At 39.7% G+C, this 17,870-nt stretch overlaps 1 protein-coding gene across 4 annotated transcripts in view; it reads right to left on the bottom strand.

Moving 5' to 3' along the window:
• rbms2b (RNA binding motif, single stranded interacting protein 2b) overlaps nucleotides 1–17,870 on the bottom strand; it is a 40,947-nt gene that overhangs the window by 11,152 nt on the left and 11,925 nt on the right. For 3 of the 4 annotated variants that reach the window (XM_066670899.1, XM_066670902.1, XM_066670901.1), the window contains exons 2-4: nucleotides 17,053–17,222; nucleotides 8,089–8,147; nucleotides 5,594–5,685 (exon numbers count right to left, since the gene is read on the bottom strand). In XM_066670899.1, coding sequence (XP_066526996.1) covers nucleotides 5,594–5,685; nucleotides 8,089–8,147; nucleotides 17,053–17,222 — 321 coding nt within the window. The remainder of the gene's footprint in view (nucleotides 1–5,593; nucleotides 5,686–8,088; nucleotides 8,148–17,052; nucleotides 17,223–17,870) is intronic. The other variant, XM_066670900.1, reaches the window with a different exon arrangement.

Raw genomic sequence — 17,870 nt, 5'->3', positions numbered from 1 at the left:
GAAACCAGAACACCCAGAGGAAACCCACGCAGACACTGGGAGAACACACCAAATTCCTCACAGACAGTCACCTAAAGCAGGCTGGAACCCACAACACCAGGACCCTTGAGTTGTGTGACAGTGACACTACCTGCTGAGCCACAGTTATTTTTGCAAGTACTGCAACATATTAATCTCTCAGTTTACGCACACAGCAGCTTCCATACAGTGTATAGTAGGGAAAATGTATTCTTTTTTATATACAATAATTATTTACAGCCTTGCAGTCTGATTGGTTAAGAATTGTTTTAACATTCACAAACATTGAAAGTTGTTGCTAATAACTGTTTATGCTACTGTGCTCCTTATGATACTTTTCACCAGTAAATAACCTTCAGCTTGTGTTTCATACCAATAAGCTGTAAGTTAAAATTCTTTCTTATAATAAATGGAGACTGAAAGCAGTGACTGGAATTAAATAAGTCATTAACCAGTGTGCTTTTAACTGAAAAAACAATGAACCAAGTATTATCCTTAATCATAAAGAGCGTAATGTTTTTAAACAAGAAACTAGGTTCTAAGAAACTTAAACTAAACAGTTGTTTTCCACAGCATGACATCGGCTTGAATCGCTTTTACCTGGTCGATTTTCCACTAGCACAGCTCCCCCGCAAAATGTAGTTATGTCGAAAAACCCAGTATCTAATTGTAACCGCAGTCTTTGAAAATGACAACAACGCCAGCGGTAAAGTTAGGCTCTGTTTACTTGTGTGTTCACGTATTTTATTTGTTTATTTTTTTTTTTCTTTTTGGAGTGAACACGGCCCGTGCCCTAGTTCTCACAGCAGTTTTCCTTGTTGCACGTCCAGTTCTCTGAAACTGGAGTTTTTCATCGGCCACAATCCAATTCAGAACACCACAGCGTAATTTTACAAGCTGCTGTTGTGAGTGGGATAAAAACAAGTGTGACAGCTGCTGTAACTTGGAGATTTTACAAGCAGCTAATTTCTGCATATCATGGTGATTGACAAGTCTCTCTCTGGCCAATCAGCACTTAGCAAGGTTTACACATCACATTTAGGACCTACTCTGCTCAGTCTGTACCAGGCGTGAGCAGGGACTGAAAAAATACTTGGTTCCAGGGGACCATAAACCAGGTTTGTCTAGTGAGCTGAGTTGAGCAGGTTCCATGCAGTGGAAAAGTGCCATTAATTACTAAAGAGCGAAGCGAACCTAAGAACACAAAACAAACCATAAGAAAAATAGACAGAGAAAACAGATAACTGACACCAGTGGAGAGAAGACCCTTTTTGGCACAAGTAAGGCTACGTTCATACAGCAAGTAAAAGTGGCCCAAATCCGATCTGTTTCTTCATATGTGACAAGCATATTGCAGCACGTTGGCTTAGTCTAGGTGGAGTTTCCATGTTCTCCCTGTTTCTGCATGGGTTTCCTCTGGGATCTATGGTTTCCTCACACAATCCAAAAACATGGAGGTTATGTGAATTGTCTTCTATAATAACTGTCCTTGTGTGTGAGTGAATGAGTGTGCCTGTGAATATATGTCGGTATGTGAGTGAATGTGTGTATACCCAGATTTGGATCGGTGTATCCTAGGTATAACCCTAGTGCCCAATGCAGTCCTCCAGCTGGATGGTCGTTCCTATTTGAAAGTACACTGTGTGCGTTTGGCTGCAGCTTGCCAGTGTGTGTATGGATTGAATGTTGAGTGCTGATTGTAAAGCTTCCTTGGGTTTCTAGAAAGGCGCTATGTAAGTGTAATGTTAAATAAATAAATATGTCATTTGTGTTGATGTGTGAACAGCACAAATTGCATTGAATCTGACTTTTTAAAATCAGATTTGGGCCACTTCCGTATGTAGTACTGAAATCCGATCCATATCCAATCTGTGCCAATGCTACACTGAAACACTTGTGAAACTTCTTAATCCATGTTCCTGTCTCTCATTTATGAGAACATAAAATTCATTAAGATTTTTATTTTGTTTTTATAAAACAAACATGATATGATGTTCTTTCTAACTAGTTCTATATTGGTTTTATATTGTTCATGTCGGTATGAAGCTGATTAAATATGTGTAAGGTAAATAATAAACTCATTTTATCTGCGCTTATCTCCTCTTTGGAGTTGACGTGTTTGTGCTTATAACATCAGTTCATATTAATATTCTTTACTGTTTTTAATTAACATAGAACTCATTTGGAATAAAAACTAGGGTCTTCATACATTTCCTTCTGGTCAGAGCCTGAAGCACTTTTTGTCTTTTTGAGCATGAGGGTCAGTTTAGAAGCACGATCCGATGTCACATACAGGTCACATTATATAGTGTGAACAGCAGAATAAATAATCTGATTTGGTCACAAAAGTTTTACCTGATATGTGAACGTAACCCAAGTTCATCTGGAGTAGTTTACTCAGCAGATTAGCGACAGTGTTGGTGAGCTGAAGCTTATTGGCTGTGTGGCATGTGCTGTGGAGTTTGGTACTGTGCCATAGCAACAAGCTACTTGCTGAAAAAGTATAATTTGGCAGATTAAAAAATTGCCAATTTTGAAACATATCTGATTCTTTTATATTTATATTCATTTATTTTTTACCCAAACTGATGTATAAAAGCAATTGTTATTTTCTGTTCTTGGGGAGGTGTGGGTATGTTTTAAAACACTGATGGTATGGATGAGGATATTTTTTATAACGCTGACAAAAACCTCTGCATTTGTGTAGCCTATATTTTTCTCTTCTAATTATAAGTGCTGTGGTCTATTTCAGCCTGTATTGTTATCTTCTGATCTGATTCTGAATCAGATCAGAACTGAAGAAATGTGGATCTGCCATCACTAAAGGACCTAAATTATGCCTAAATTAGCGACACATTAGCCTCCAGTCCAAAACTAAAGAAGCAAATGTCGACACTAAACAGGTCTTGGCTGATCTGAGGACGTTTGAGGTGTCTGGGAAATGTGTAAATTACATCCTGTGCCAAGGTGCTTCTAGATGAGGCCTGTAGGTTGGAAGGTAAAGGAGGAAATTGAGGGACAGCTGTGTTTTGCTGCATTCTTGTCTGTTATGGAAGTGTAGGATGCTAATTCCTTAGCACAGAAGCACAGGCGGCTCTGAGGCTGCAGACAGGTTGGGAGTGTGAAGTCCCAAGGGCAGGGAGTCAGAGAGGAGAACTGGTTGTCCACTGCCAGGTTTAGCTTGCAGTCAGTACTCTCCAAAGGAAAAACAAAGGCTCTGAGAGAATGTGTGTGAGTGTGTGTATTTGCAATCGTTCATTTTCTCAGCAGCCTTAAATGGAAGTAAGTCCAGACTATTATGCAGTGACTAACGGCTACAAAAGCAGATTTTTCTCCTTAAGATAAAAGGTGTCAAAGTAACTGGATGGAAGACGCTCAGGTTGTCAGCTCATTACCATATACACGTCCTAATTGGCTGTGTGTGCTGCAGCATAAAGGTCCATATATAATATGTATGCGCTACTATACACAGGCTTTCTGAACTAGAAAAGCTGGTTTGCATGCGGTTCAGCCATTACTTCAGTTTTCACATCAACACAGCAGGAGTCTCTTTTAACCCTGTGCAGAATTGGTTCAGTGGTCCGACATGTTTATGGAGCCCCACGTTCTGTCAGATATTAATGAAGTCTTGCTCAAAATTTTTTACATTTTGATTGTATGGTAACAACGTCCAATGATATCACAATATGTAAGTATCATGCTTTAGAATATACAAGAAGGTGGTGAAAAAAAGGCAAAATTCAGTAACAATTCCTATAAATCCTGGATTCATTATTCATTATGACAACAACAGTGTCTCCCATTGGTGATGGTGGCTTATGTTCAACATCACTGGATATGTTTTTGGCTGGGGGGTGGGGGTGGGGGGTTGTTGTAGTGTAAAACCTAAAGTGAGTAGTCATGTTGAGTAGGTACCATGCAGTGGAAAAGCACCATAACATCAACACAATGTCACTGAAGTGCTGAGAATGAACCACCACCCAAATAACACCTCCTGTGTGGATGTCCTGACCACTGAAGAACATGATGAAAGAAGTCAAATAAAGCATGCAGAGTAACAGATAGACTACAGTCTGTAATAGTAGAACTGAAAAAGTGCACCTATACGGTTAGTGAAGCTGATGAAATGGACAGCAAATTCAACTTGAATAACTTTAGAGTCATCTTCAAACTATTCACAGCATCAGCTGTTAACATGATGCATTGCTATATATTGTGCTTGGCTCTGCAATCTCAGGCTTAATCTAGACTGCATCATAACTGATGGTGTCTGTCGAGAGTACACAGATCATCTGACTAGACTGTAATGTACAAGCAATTTCCAGTCCAAATTCTAAAGCAAATGCAGGAACCCCCTTCGGAAGCTTGGGTCTTAGAGGGTTAATTGCCTTGTGCTGCTAAAATTCATTTTGTTGCTGAGCTTTTCAGCGCTTCTTGGTGCGACTGGTGCAAAGCAAACTGAGAGCATCGTAAAGATAGCTGACTGACGCCGAACCTACACTTCACCCCGGCACTGCTTTGCATATTCATTACGCTGGTGTGCAGATGAGATTAAAAAGCTGTAAATTCATTACCACTTCATCTCCATGTCATGAATTATGGATGCGTAATTGCAGTGACCTGCAATGAAGGTGATTTTTTTTTAGCGATCTCATCACTCCTGGAGACGAGGCATCTTTTCTCACACAGCGAATGTGAGGCGCAGGAAAAGCCCATGGCATTCTCCACATAAACACAATCACTCCTAAATAGGTCAGGGTGCTAGCCCTGGAATGGCTGTAATTAAGTCTGCAGTGGAAGGCAAGAGGGTAGAGGGCAGAGATGAGTGAGGATTTCTGTTCTGATGAGTGTGATAGAGAGCAGGGAACATTGACGTGAGACTGAAAATAGCAGCCCTCTATATTTTAATCCTATATTTGACCCTATATCTAACCCTAAATCTGGCACTATACTAACCATATAGCTAACCCTATAGCTATAAATCCCCAAACCAACTGGAAATATGCAATGAGGGCAGTGATAAATAGGGACATAGAGAGAGAAAGATGAGAGAAATTTTTTACTCTTTTGTACACCCTTTCAGTCATATTTAATCCTATTTTCGTTTTTTTACAACTCTGTACTCATTTCTCTTCATTCTTTTATTCCTTTATTAATTTATGAATTTCTCTTCACGAGTATTCTGCTTTTCTTCACTCCTTTTCATTTCTCCTTTGTATTGTTCTAGATTTTTATCTTCTCTTCCCTCCTCTATACTCCTATTTTCTTGTCTTCATACCACTTCACTCCTCTTCCCTCTTTTCCCTCATCTTGGCTCCACTCTTTTCTTTTTTCCATCCTCTGTTCTGCTGCTTGCTGTTTACTTCACATCCTCTGATGTTTTAGGTAAGGAATAGCTGTTTCTGCCATGTTTATCAGAGACTGAGACAGCTTGTCCAAAAACTAAAACAAAGCCATGTTCACACTTTTAAAGAACACTGAGAACTGACGCCATCTCCTCGGACACTCTGAAGACCTCTTGTTACCCTCTATAGCACTGGCACTGCAGAGTGATGAGGGAGAGGTGAACGCTTACCTTAGCCATCTGAGCCTGAACTCCGCTGGCCTTCAGTGCAGTCACTGCTTTCTGCGCAGACGCCGGGCTGTCAAAGTCCACAAAGCCATAACCTGCTCACACACACACACACACACACACACACACAGACATACACACACAAGCTAAATATCTGTGTCTGAACATATACACATACATATTGTTCAATTTGTGTACTCTTACAAATCTAAGCTATGATTAACAATAAAAAAAATAATTTATTTTAGAAGGCTCTTACTCACAGCCAGGCGTCCAAAGTAGGAATGACCAATAGCAGGTTTTCTCTCACACAGATACATGACCATCTACTGATCCTGAGCATTGATATCGAATAAACTAGGCCTGTACATAATTTACTATTTTAATATTTATTCCATTAGACTGTATTAGTTGTATTAAAGGAATAAAAAGTGTAAGAAGTAACTTTTTGTCTCCTGAGCTGCCTCTACATGTTGCTGAGTGTAATTCACATTTACCGTAGTCTTGTGAAAACAAGTCTCTCATACCCCTCCTCTCAAAAAAAAAAGCACACACACAGACCTTCTGAACTGAGGAATATTCACATCGGTCACAAACAGCTCTTCAATGGATAAACACAATCAGGGCTTCTAGCGACACACACACACACACACACACACCCACCCACACCCACACTACATCAATGCTGAGCCAGGGGAATATGTGTAGTTGAATAAAATGATGATGACTACACGATAAAACCCATATATTGCTCATAATATACACTGGACCGCATTACTACAACCATAAATTTTAACTTATACTCATATATTATTCTTATGGTTAAAACCACACAGTAACCAACAGAAATGCACTTATTACAAGAATTGATGTCCAACACTAAAAAGTGAGCTAATCTGACTAAAGTTAGCAGGTGCTACCACAGGCCCTGGTTGCTCTCAAAAAACTGATATTAACCCTTTGTCGTTAACAAAGATTGGTCCTTCGACACAAAGTGTAACTCTGGACATTATAACCACACAGCAACCAGAGAATAGCACTTATTACCACACTGCAACACATGATGAATTTGCAATATGATACGTGCCCAACTTGTGGCTTCATGTCTGTTTCAGGTCACTCTACTGTGTAAATTCAGTATTCTAAGTAACTCTTGAACACTCTCACTCTCTCTCCTCCTTGCTCTCTCCGCCATAATGTCCATACCAGTAAAATGGAGCTAGATTCTTCTTGTAGCGAGGTAAACCCCCATAAGCTATGTACCATTAAGTGTTAAGCATTTCTCGTGAGACATCTCCACCAAGTGGCCCTGTAGTTGCATGGCCAAGTGTTTTTATAGGAGGACCCCCAGGAGTTGTGTGAAAGGCACTATTCTTCCTATTACAGGTTGGAGGAGCCTCACAACCTTTTTGAAGCTGTAATTTTTAAAACACTGCATAGTGTTCCTCTATTCTATTCCTGACTATTATATTTATTGCATTTTCAGGTTTTAAAGCCTGACATCTAAACAAATATCTATTTTTAACACATTAATGTGTGTATCTAGAGCGTCTACCAACCCACAAAATGTGAAGTAAGGCTCAATCCATTTTGTTGGCTTTAAACCCAAGCTGTTCTGATATTGAGCTGCTTCTGATATCAAGTGCTGAGACCCTCCTCCTCATCTGAATGTCTAGAAACACAGCGCTGGACTCATGTTAATATAAGAGCTCATAGATAAGGTTAAAGAAGCAAAAAAGTCCTGAAGAATGCAGAGAAATAAGAGCACTGATTAAATATGCAGAAAACAAAATCAGAGAAAAAAGAGAACTGAGTGAAAATATCTGAAAACCAGAGCGTCTGCTCCTCGCTCCTCACTCCTGGGCTCACGAGCTGAACTGAGCTGTAGCTCTCTCTTCTCATTTAACATTGCTCAACATTGCTGTTTCTTATCCAAAGTAAGAATTAGGATTAGGTTATTTGTTTTCTCCGTTTATGCACACTATAATTTGGATTTGATGAAACAGAATATAAATCAAATGTAACGCAAATGTATCAATTACATAATTAATTATGTAACGACATAATTTATATATATTGCTTTGCAAGATGACAGCAGTGAAAGCCCTATCCACATTTTTGTCATACATGTGTAATTGGGAACTGAATGTAATTCAGCCCCCAGCCGCAAAGCCCACCCACCACCATGAATCTAGTCACTGCACACAATTGTGAGAGGTTAAGCCACTAGTGTTTCCTGATTTTCCAATACACCCCAACTAAAGCTGACAGGTTGTGCTGCATTTGTTTTCCCAAATTCACAAACACACACACACACACACACAGACGTACAGTCAGAAATGTGGCAGCACCGGTCCAGCTGACAGATGTGCAAGTTATGCAATGGCGGCCCCAATACTGTTACATCACTGCACACCTGCCTGAGATGAAACAGGACAGCTGCCTTTGAATTTGCCTTTACAACTGCACGCAAAGAGTCAGACAGCATCACCTCTTACCTTTACACTTGTTGGTGGTCTTGTCCAAGATGGCCTTGGTGGACACGATCTTGCCATACCTTTTGAGGTAAAGAGAACAAGAGACATTAGCAACGTGCTTTTACATGAAAAATGACATCTATATTTTTCTATATCCTCAAATGTAGTCCATCAGCCCAGATTTTAGTTATGTACTGGAGCTATGAAGCCAGTATGTGACAAACGTATATAGTTAAAGTGCCAACATTTTGCAAACTGCAAGTCGTTATCATTGGATATTTGGCTCATTTGCCTTTACAACAATGAGGTATTAAACTGAAATAGACTTTATACGTTTCCGGCAGTGTGCCACTTACTGTTATCAAAAATACACTGCATAGCAGTCATTAATATCCTTAATTAATTACTCATTTGTCTCTCTGTTTAAGACAATATATCCAGCCCTTGTTTCCTGAAGTGGGAGTCATTGTGATCTTAGAGAGCATTTCAGTTAGCTCCTGGTATAAAACTGGCTACATAGCTACATGCTAATGATGGTAAACTGGGGAACATTCTTCTTACAAAATGGAAAATCTCACTCTAGCCACTACAAATTGGCGACTCTGTTATTTATACAACACCACGTATTTTCCATTATAACATTCTGAACTAAGGTCAATGCAGCTCCTTTCTGTTGTCCATCGCATGGATTTGTTTCTGTGCATCCATTTTGTTGAGGTGGAACATCAGCCTGACGGGATGTGTTCAAAATAGAAACATAAAAAATTATGTGTTGCATCATGGCGAATGGTGCAGACAGCTTCATTGACTAAATTGGGATCACTCTGACTTTGTTGTTGTCAATCATTAGATGTTAGACATTAGCAATCTATGCAATGCTAAATCAGGTTCATACACTGACAGGACTTACTATTGTAAGCAAAAGTTTGCTGGACATGCTGTGTTGATTTTAACATTTATTACAAGATTTAACATTCAACCGCAAAAACAAAAAACAACTTCTTGTCATGTTCTGTCCATCTTGTGTACTTCGTGCCCTTGTGGTGTGGTTTCTGTTCTGTGTTCACGTGGCTTCTGCTTTGTGGAGTGTTAAAAATGATGATTCTAATTTTATTCAACAATAAATTGCCTAAAAATGAAGTAGTCTGAAAATGGCAAGTGAGAAAATTATCAAAATATTGACAAAATATACAAAATGAAATTAGAAAATGTCTTGATGTAGAGTTGCCATTAGAACCAGCATATTTTGTATTGGGGGTGTTACCAGAAGAGGTAGTAGACAATAATAAGATACTTTTACTGAGAACTCTACTTTTGATTGCTAAGAAAATGATTACAATCTCCTGGCTAAAGCCCCCCACTGTGACACAATGGACAGAAAAATAAAGGATGTTTATAAAATAGAAAACATAGCCGCAAAGTTACAATTGAAAACAGTTTTCTTTTTAGTTAAATGGTCCCATTATCTCACACTTTTCAGTTGATGTGGTTTAAGTGATTTATTTTTTCCAACTTTTATTACCATTATAAATGGTATAAAATATGTATGTATTTTTGTTATGCTTGGAGACTTTACCTATTTTTTTTTCTTTACCTATCAATACCTATTGCTGATAGCTATATATGGACATTGGCAGGTAATTAAAACCCATGGACTTTTTCATAAATACATTTTTACCTTTGTTATCTTTGAAAATATGACTGTAATGTATGACTGCAAATGATGATTAAAAAAAAGATGTTTGCATTCGTTTTGACTTCCAAGCGCTATAAAAGAATGTGCATTTAATTGTCCGGTACTTGGGCATAATATTGTATCTAAAAGTATGTATGAGTTCGGTGGCGCAGCAGGTAGTGTCGCAGTCACACAGCTTCAGGGACCTGGAGGTTGTGGATTCAATTCCTGCTTCGGGTGACTGTCTGTGAGGAGTTTGGTGGGTTCTCCCCATGTCGGCGTGGGTTTCCTCCCACAGTCCAAAAACACACGTTGGTAGGTGGATTGGTGACTCAAAAGTGTCCGTAGGTGTGAGTGAATGTGAGAGTGTGTGATGCCCAGTGAAGGACTGGTGCCCCCTCCAGGGTGTATTCCCGCCCAATGATTCCAGGTAGGCTCTGGACCCACCGCAACCCTGAACTGAAAAAGCGGTTACAGATAATGAATGAATAAATGAATGAATTTTAATGTTAGCAATTGTGAATATAGCATATTAATGATTCATTTTTAATTTTTTTTTTTTACTATGCTAGAAGTAGAAACTCTCAGAAACAGTCTACATGTACATTTAAAGGTACAACAGTGGTTTTACAGTCCAGTTGTGTTCCCTAAAGGTACATAACATTCTATTCTTCAGAAGGAGAGGTGAATATTTGTAATCTTTCAATATCTTCATTCATTCATTCATTCATTCTCTGTAACCGCTTATCCAATTCAGGGTCGTGGTGTGTCCAGAGCCTACCTGGAATCATTGGGCGCAAGGCGGGGAATACACCCTGGAGGGGGCGCCAGTCCTTCACAGGGCAACACAGACACACACACACATTCACTCACACCTACGGACACTTTAGAGTCACCAATCCACCTACCAACGTGTGTTTTTGGACCGTGGGAGGAAACTGGAGCACCCGGAGGAAACCCACGCGGACAACACACCAACTCCTCACAGACAGTCACCCGGAGCGGGAATCGAACCCACAACCTCCAGGTCCCTGGAGCTGTGTGACTGCGACACTACCTGCTGCACCACAGTGCCACCCTTTATTATCTTTCATTTTGTAAATTAAAAGAACAGAATGTAAGTCATGGAAATAACACTGGGCATATGAAATCAGCAATAATTTAAATTACAATTATTTTAGAATAAGGTACAGTTATGTTCCCTACAGAATGTTAAAGTTACAGAATTGGTAACACTGAAGGTACTACCACAGTGACAGTTTTTCTGACAAAAAAGTGGGAGAATGTTTGAATTTTTGTTTAAAATTATATGCTACAAAAAAGGCTTTAAAACACCTAATATTATGTAACTATGTAATTATGAATTTGGCAAATATAAAAAAATTAAAAACTAGAAACTGCAAACCTGTTCAAATAAACACCATATGAAAATGTATTCTCTTATTTTCACATTTAAGAAAAAAATAATCATAGTTATAGGATGCGGAAAAACACAATGACACAGGCTTTGCGGCTCTGGATACAAATAAACACAGAACATATGGTTTACTGACTACTTATATTTTAAGGGTAAATCTGTGTATAAATTTGATCTTGCAGAACTATTACTTTCACTTCACAGTGTAAAAAACCTTGACAATTACACAGGGAGAATACAGCTCAGCTTTGTGGGTTTAAGTGTGACTTTGCGAAGTGAGAGTCAATGTCACAGCTCCACAGGAAGCTGTATAAAGCGTGGTGATGATGGAGCCGGTGGCGGGTCTCTCTCTTTCTCTCTCTCTCTCTCTCTGGCTTTATGGCCATGCGTCCCTGGGCCTCACTCTTTCACCACGCTTTCACCACGTCCCGGCATCATTTGCATGCAGTGTTTATGAGGGTCAGGGCAATGCGGAGACACCGTGTTCTCTGAATAATGGATGCTATTGTGCTCAGCTTGCTTTGCATATCTTGAGGGGAGTCTGCAGCCATGCTGCTACAGAGATATAAGAGATATATGGCCTTAGCTACACATATGTATCTATTGATTTGATGCAGGGTTTGAAATCCCTAGGTACTGGGAGGGGGTGGTGTGTGTGTGGAGGGGTAGGGTCAAGAGAAAAAGAGAAGATGAGTGAGAGAGAGAGAGAGAGAGAGAGAGAGAGAGAAAGAGAGAGAGAGAGAGAGAGAGAGAGAGAGAGAGAGAGAGAGAGAGGCCTCCTTTCCCTTGGCATGTGTTTGCAGTGTAACCTGAGAGTTCTCCTTGTCTGCCCTGCGTTGCACTGGCCGGTCTCCACAATGCTAACAGCCTCTCCCTCTGCCCCTTTCTGCTGGGTCCTAAAGCAAAGCACCAAAGACAAAAACAGCCATCTACTCCTGTCTAACACAACAGCACAATGCGAAACCGGAATGTAGGCATCAGCTGCTTTGGACGTTTTTCATCCAAGGAGCCGTCAAAAACAACAAAAAGACACTATCCCAGCACATTGTGTCTATTTGTTTAAAATGCTCTGTGTTGTTGACAATGCTGAAAATTCTTTGATCATTACCCTGTCATCCAAATCACTCCACTAATCCGACAGCACACTTCAGATCTGGAATTCATCATTTTTTCAGCAGCATTAAATCTGCTATACATCCAGAATGCATGTACATATATCATCACTGTCCATACAAAAGCATGTATCTCCGTTCATTTGAACACACCTGTGAACATTTATTGATGAATGGACCAATTAATTAATTAATACTGACTTCCATTGAAAGTTAAGAACGTTTTTCATAGAATATACATAACAACATCACTGGATAGCTCAACATACTTGGAGGAGAACACTAAACACCAATCCTGTTCTGTTATATGGAAATATTGCAAAACATTTTTATTGTTTGATGGTTCGTTCAGTGATTTAAATGACACACACATATATAACACAAAAGTAAATCTTTAGAGCCAGGAAGACAATGTGTTGTCCAAATGAGTAGTGCTAGGGTGATCGGACGTACAAGTGGATAATAATCAATCACGAAACCCTCTATGATTTTTCTTCAAAACCACAGTGTTTGTTTCCTTGTTGGAACATATTCATAGTATTCATTTTAATAATGCAGATAACCAAAGAGCAAAAACTGTTCATATGTCCATCCCCACATCTAGGCCATGTATAAAAACCACACAGCAAATTCACCCGTGTTAAATCAACACTATTAATATAATGTTAAATTAACACTGCGAGTGTTGACAAGCTTACATTTTACACTAATGGTGTTGATTTAACACTGATGAATCTGCAGTGCAGATCTGACCCTGTGCATGATTTGTTGTATATTAGGCCCTTGCTAAGCACAATCTATTTGAAGCATTTTGCTTGGAGCAACGCAGCTCTTCCTTTTCCGAGCACAGTGCACCAAGGAGCGACCATGTATTACGGTCCAGAGTCATGGCAGAGGACTATATTGTATGTAGCTAGGCCTGACCTTTGCGTTGCTGTTAGTAACTGTTCATATCTCTGTTCCACTAATGTTGTTTCTTCTGCCCTTGATGCTGATTTAGACCTTGGAAGTCACAGTGGTACTTGGTGTTAACAAAGGTATGGGAATAGTATGTTGGTTCCTGATGCAGTTACAGCCCCTATTCTTCTGGGAAGGCTTTACACTAGCTGTGGAACTGGTACTGATTGTGGGTGGTTAGTCCTGGAACACAAACACCGCTCCAACATCTCCCCAAGTGCCATCGCTCTCCACAGTCCAAGGCTGTATGTTCCTCTAGTCCATCTTAGGCACTGAGCATGTTGATCTTAGACTAATGTGCAACGGCTCTGGTGCTTACAATTCATTGGTCAATGGTTTTTATAGCTGTACAAACTCTGTGTGCACAACTGAACATGTATGTCCACAACGAGGACCATAAAGAAAGAGATTTTCATCATTTTCGAGGGTGTCTACAAATGCTTGTGTATAATTCAGTGTATTAGGGCATGTGTGCATTATTTATTATCAAACACTAATTTCATCATGGGGAATATTATTTGCTAAAATATTTGCGCACTGTTGAAGCAGGATGTGTGTTCGTGTTCATGAGGTTCGTGAGTGGAAACAGCAGACCCAGCCAAAAACACATTTTATTATCAAGCAAATTATTCAATAAAAAAATCCCATTGACCTTCAGTTGTCACTATTTTATTTCAAGAATTTATTTTGTAATTCTTAAATTACAGCTGATTGCAACTGCCAGCTTCTATGTTTGTGTGATTTAGGTTGTGTGTTTTGGGTGTCAGATGGATGCAGAGAGCATGTTTTTAAAATGTTTTCATCTGGGGTGACACATTTTTCATACTTTTAAATGGTGCCATGATAAAAAAAAAGGTCAAAGAATGCTGCCCAATTAATAGTACAATAGGAAAATAGTCCAGTAAAAGCACAGTAATAACACTCCACTTTGTATGGATTAGCTAGCTTGCACTTCCGGGCCATAATTTTTGCATCTTTGTGATCGCAGGGTAAATGTCACTTTCCTATGGAAAAAAGCACGATGTAGTGGATGCTCCATGGCTTTAAAAGTAATTACCCTTGCAAACATCCCCTTTACCAGCTGGTGCTGTAGTCTCAAGAACACCTGACACATCTCTCTCTCTCTCTCTCTCTCTCTCTCTCTCTCTCTCTCTCTCTCTCTCTCTCTCTTTCTCTCTCTCTCTCTCTCTCTCTCTCTCTCCCTCCCAGCTGTTGCCCTTGTTTGTCTTTCTCTTTCCCCTTGGGCTCTGAGCTTCCTGTAGGGTTGGGCAGCCTCATCGAAAGCCATTTCTTCCAGACAGCTTGGAGAGGAGGCGAGAGTGAACGAGAGAGAGAAAGAGTGAGAGAGGGCCTCTCTCTGGCTTTGCGTTCTCTTTTTCTCCACCTCTTCAGCTCTGCCAGTCAAGTGTCATTTACCGTTTTAACTTTAGGCCCCCTTGACTTCTGGGAAATCATCTTTGCAGTGAAATCTGGCTCGTGTGCAGCAAATCAAGGCAAACAGTTTCTTTCTTGGATTAAGACTTACTTAAACTTGATGAAAATCATAAGACCTGTCCAAAGAATGCATATCCATCATAGCTATAATACTTCATCAGTTCCATTACCACCATGCTGAGATATAATGGACAGAAAGTCTTATTTATAGTAAGTTAATGGTAGAACCAATCGGGTCTACCTGAACTTCTCCTTTGAGAACCATTATGGAACCTGTATTTTTAAGAGAATAAAGATGTCTTATCAATTTCAACATCTGTCTGTGTTTCATAAAGCATCTATTACTTGGATGTCGAGCTAGGTCAAATAATAATTGGTGCATAACTCAAGAATGTGGCAACACAGAACGATATGTATATAGGCCTATAATGCTCAAACGAAGCAAATTCTTTAGGGCTATTTGGCAGCAAAAGCAGCGGCTGGGGTTTTTTTTTTAGACCCCTCCTTCCCTCTCAGTCCGTAAAAGGAAGTGAGGCTTAGGGAGAGAGGAAAGACAAGAGGGAGGGAGGGAGGGTAGGTTTAGGGGAGGCGTAATCATGCCTACTTGTTGGAAAGGCTTAGGGCTGCCAACTAGAAAGTGCTTTGTTTGAAACCCAAACCTCTATTGAATTTACCACAAGTTACTGCCTGCTGCAGCCTTTCCATCCACAACATGGTCATGTGAGCTAAAGGTACACAGGCTCACTGACTGGGGCAAAATGAAAGTGTTCTAAATTAAAAAAGGCACAGTTAATCTGGAGAGCAACAATGCACAAACATAAACTTCATATTAATGAAATCAATATGCTGCATACCTGCAAAAGATCAAGTGTATTTCATTACCGCTTCGGTTCATGCGGCCAAAAGTGTGTCCCTTTTTTTGCATGTGCAGGGGCAGTTCAGGACAGTCTGAGTCTGAAGCTCCTTCCTGAATCCCATTCTCCACCCACCCTGAACTATATTCACATCAGTCTTAAAGACATATTCTGTTTACATTTCTAACTTTGTGGATCATTCGATTTTTGAGATATAAACAAAGCATTTATGCGTGGTCTCTAGGCCAGTCACAATAATTATATTATGGACCTTTTGAGGGAAAAAATGACTGTTGTTTGTACGTAGCTGAATTTGAACTTGTCTGTAAGTTTTTATTTGACCACTCATTTGTTTCTTTAGTTGTTGTTTTTTTATCTGTGTTTACTTTCATGCCTAACTCTAAATTTGAGAGTGCACTAACAGCAAAAATAATTCAATATTATGCACAGAGCAGGATAGAGCTCTATTTGGATCATGCTTTTCAATGTTTGGAGGTCTTTTCCTTGTCTATGCCTAGCATACTGGCCTGAGACCCTTTGTTTTTTTTACCCATTTACAGACACCTGGGCTTTGTAAACACATTAGACTGGTCTGGAGTGCACAAACAGACTGGAGAGCAGAAATTGATTAAAAAGTATATTTTGATTAAAATTGTGTATGTAGCCTTTAAGTTAGGTTTAATATAATAACATCTCAGGCATCAGGTCTGGTAATTATTAATAAACATTTTCTTTATTAACATTCTGTGGGCAGTGGAAGTTCTCCTGTCCATAACTATGAACAATTCTGACTCTTTGATTTTCACAGAACTGACAGTTTTTACATACTTTATAATTATGTAATTATGCCTTATTTTCTCCAAGTTGCCTATTCCATTTATCTGCTAGTTTTTTTAAAGAGATGAGCTTAACTTCAGTCAGATATTTTCAGTCTGATTTTTTTGGATGTTATTTATAGTGATCTGGATAAAAGCACCAAAAAAGAGACCCTCTCTTCCAGTGGATTCTGAAATGATATTTTATATTTACAAGCGCTTGATTTAGATTTGCTGGCACTGCATCTGACAGAGGGACAGCTGTGGAGCTTCTGTCTCAAACAAATTACCGTCTTAACAGTCTAACCTCAAAAATACAGAATAAAAGGCCTCCTGTATCAGTTCTAAAGGGAACACAGTTTTTAGCGTCCAAATACAAGATGGTTGGTGACACTAATCACATGCCCTGCTGGTCCAGCTCTGAATGCGACTCGCAGGAATGTGCATTTGTGTGGAACTATCAGAAAGGGGAGTGTATCCGCACACGCGGAGAATTAGCTCTGGCTGACTGGGCGAGCCTTGCTCAAATTTGGGTAGGCCCAGGTCGTAAATGTCTAAGCTGCGTCGGGAGTGGGACTGAAGTTGCTGATTTTTGGTGGCAACGGGCAGGTGCAGGATTAAAAAATCAGTTCCCAATCAGTAGATCTCTACTTCGGAGTCTGTTTTAATGTATGAAGTGTAGCTAAAACAAGATTGCAGATTAAATGACCAGGTCACTCACGGCTGACACAGTTTAACCAGGTCTTGGTCTGTGGTTCCAGGGTGAAGGCCACGGATGTAGAGGTTGGTCTTGCTCAGCTGGTCCCCTCCGCTGCTGCTTCCGTTACTGCTGCTGGTTGTGGTGTTGGGACTGGGCGGCGCCATCTGTTGGGTGGAGGACACATACGCCTGCTGAAAAAATACAGAAGGTTGAGCTAAGACTGGGTTTCTCCCAAGTAACACAAAAGAAACCTACAGCAGACAAAAGAGCAGGGGAATTCTGAAGCTATTTTCAGAGAAGGGATATTTCCAAGGAATATAAACTGAGAATGTGAAAAAGATTTTTGAGTGTATTTCCAGATAAAATAATCTATGACTTGCCAGTTATTTGTGCACCATTATATCCTTAGAATAGCTGAAAAGGTGAAAAAGCCCGTTATCTACAGCTGACATATTTTGTAATATTCAACTACATAATACAATATTTCATTCATTCATTCATTGTCTTTAACCATTTATCCAGTTCAGGGACATGGTTGGTCCGTAGCCTATCCAGAATCACTGGGCGCAAGGTGAGAACACACCCTCTGAATAAGTTCTTGTACTCCCTCTAAAAACAAAATGAAAACATAGTGCCCCCAAAATTTTAGAAAGCCATTTGGATTTTAGTTTCTATTGTGTGAGATGTGGCAGCACACAGAAAAGCTGATTCTACACTGAGTTATTTCCCTTTGCACAGCATGAATTTGCATGTGCAGTGACTACTCTTTAAGAATATTTAAACTGGAAAATAAAGCTAATTGTCCCAGTCAGTTTCATTCCCACAAGCAGATTTACCAA

The sequence above is a fragment of the Hoplias malabaricus genome, chromosome 5 (assembly GCF_029633855.1).
Source record: "Hoplias malabaricus isolate fHopMal1 chromosome 5, fHopMal1.hap1, whole genome shotgun sequence".
Lineage (NCBI taxonomy): Eukaryota > Metazoa > Chordata > Actinopteri > Characiformes > Erythrinidae > Hoplias > Hoplias malabaricus.
Note: the sequence above shows the minus strand (reverse complement) of the source record. Positions and strands in the feature narration are given on the sequence as shown.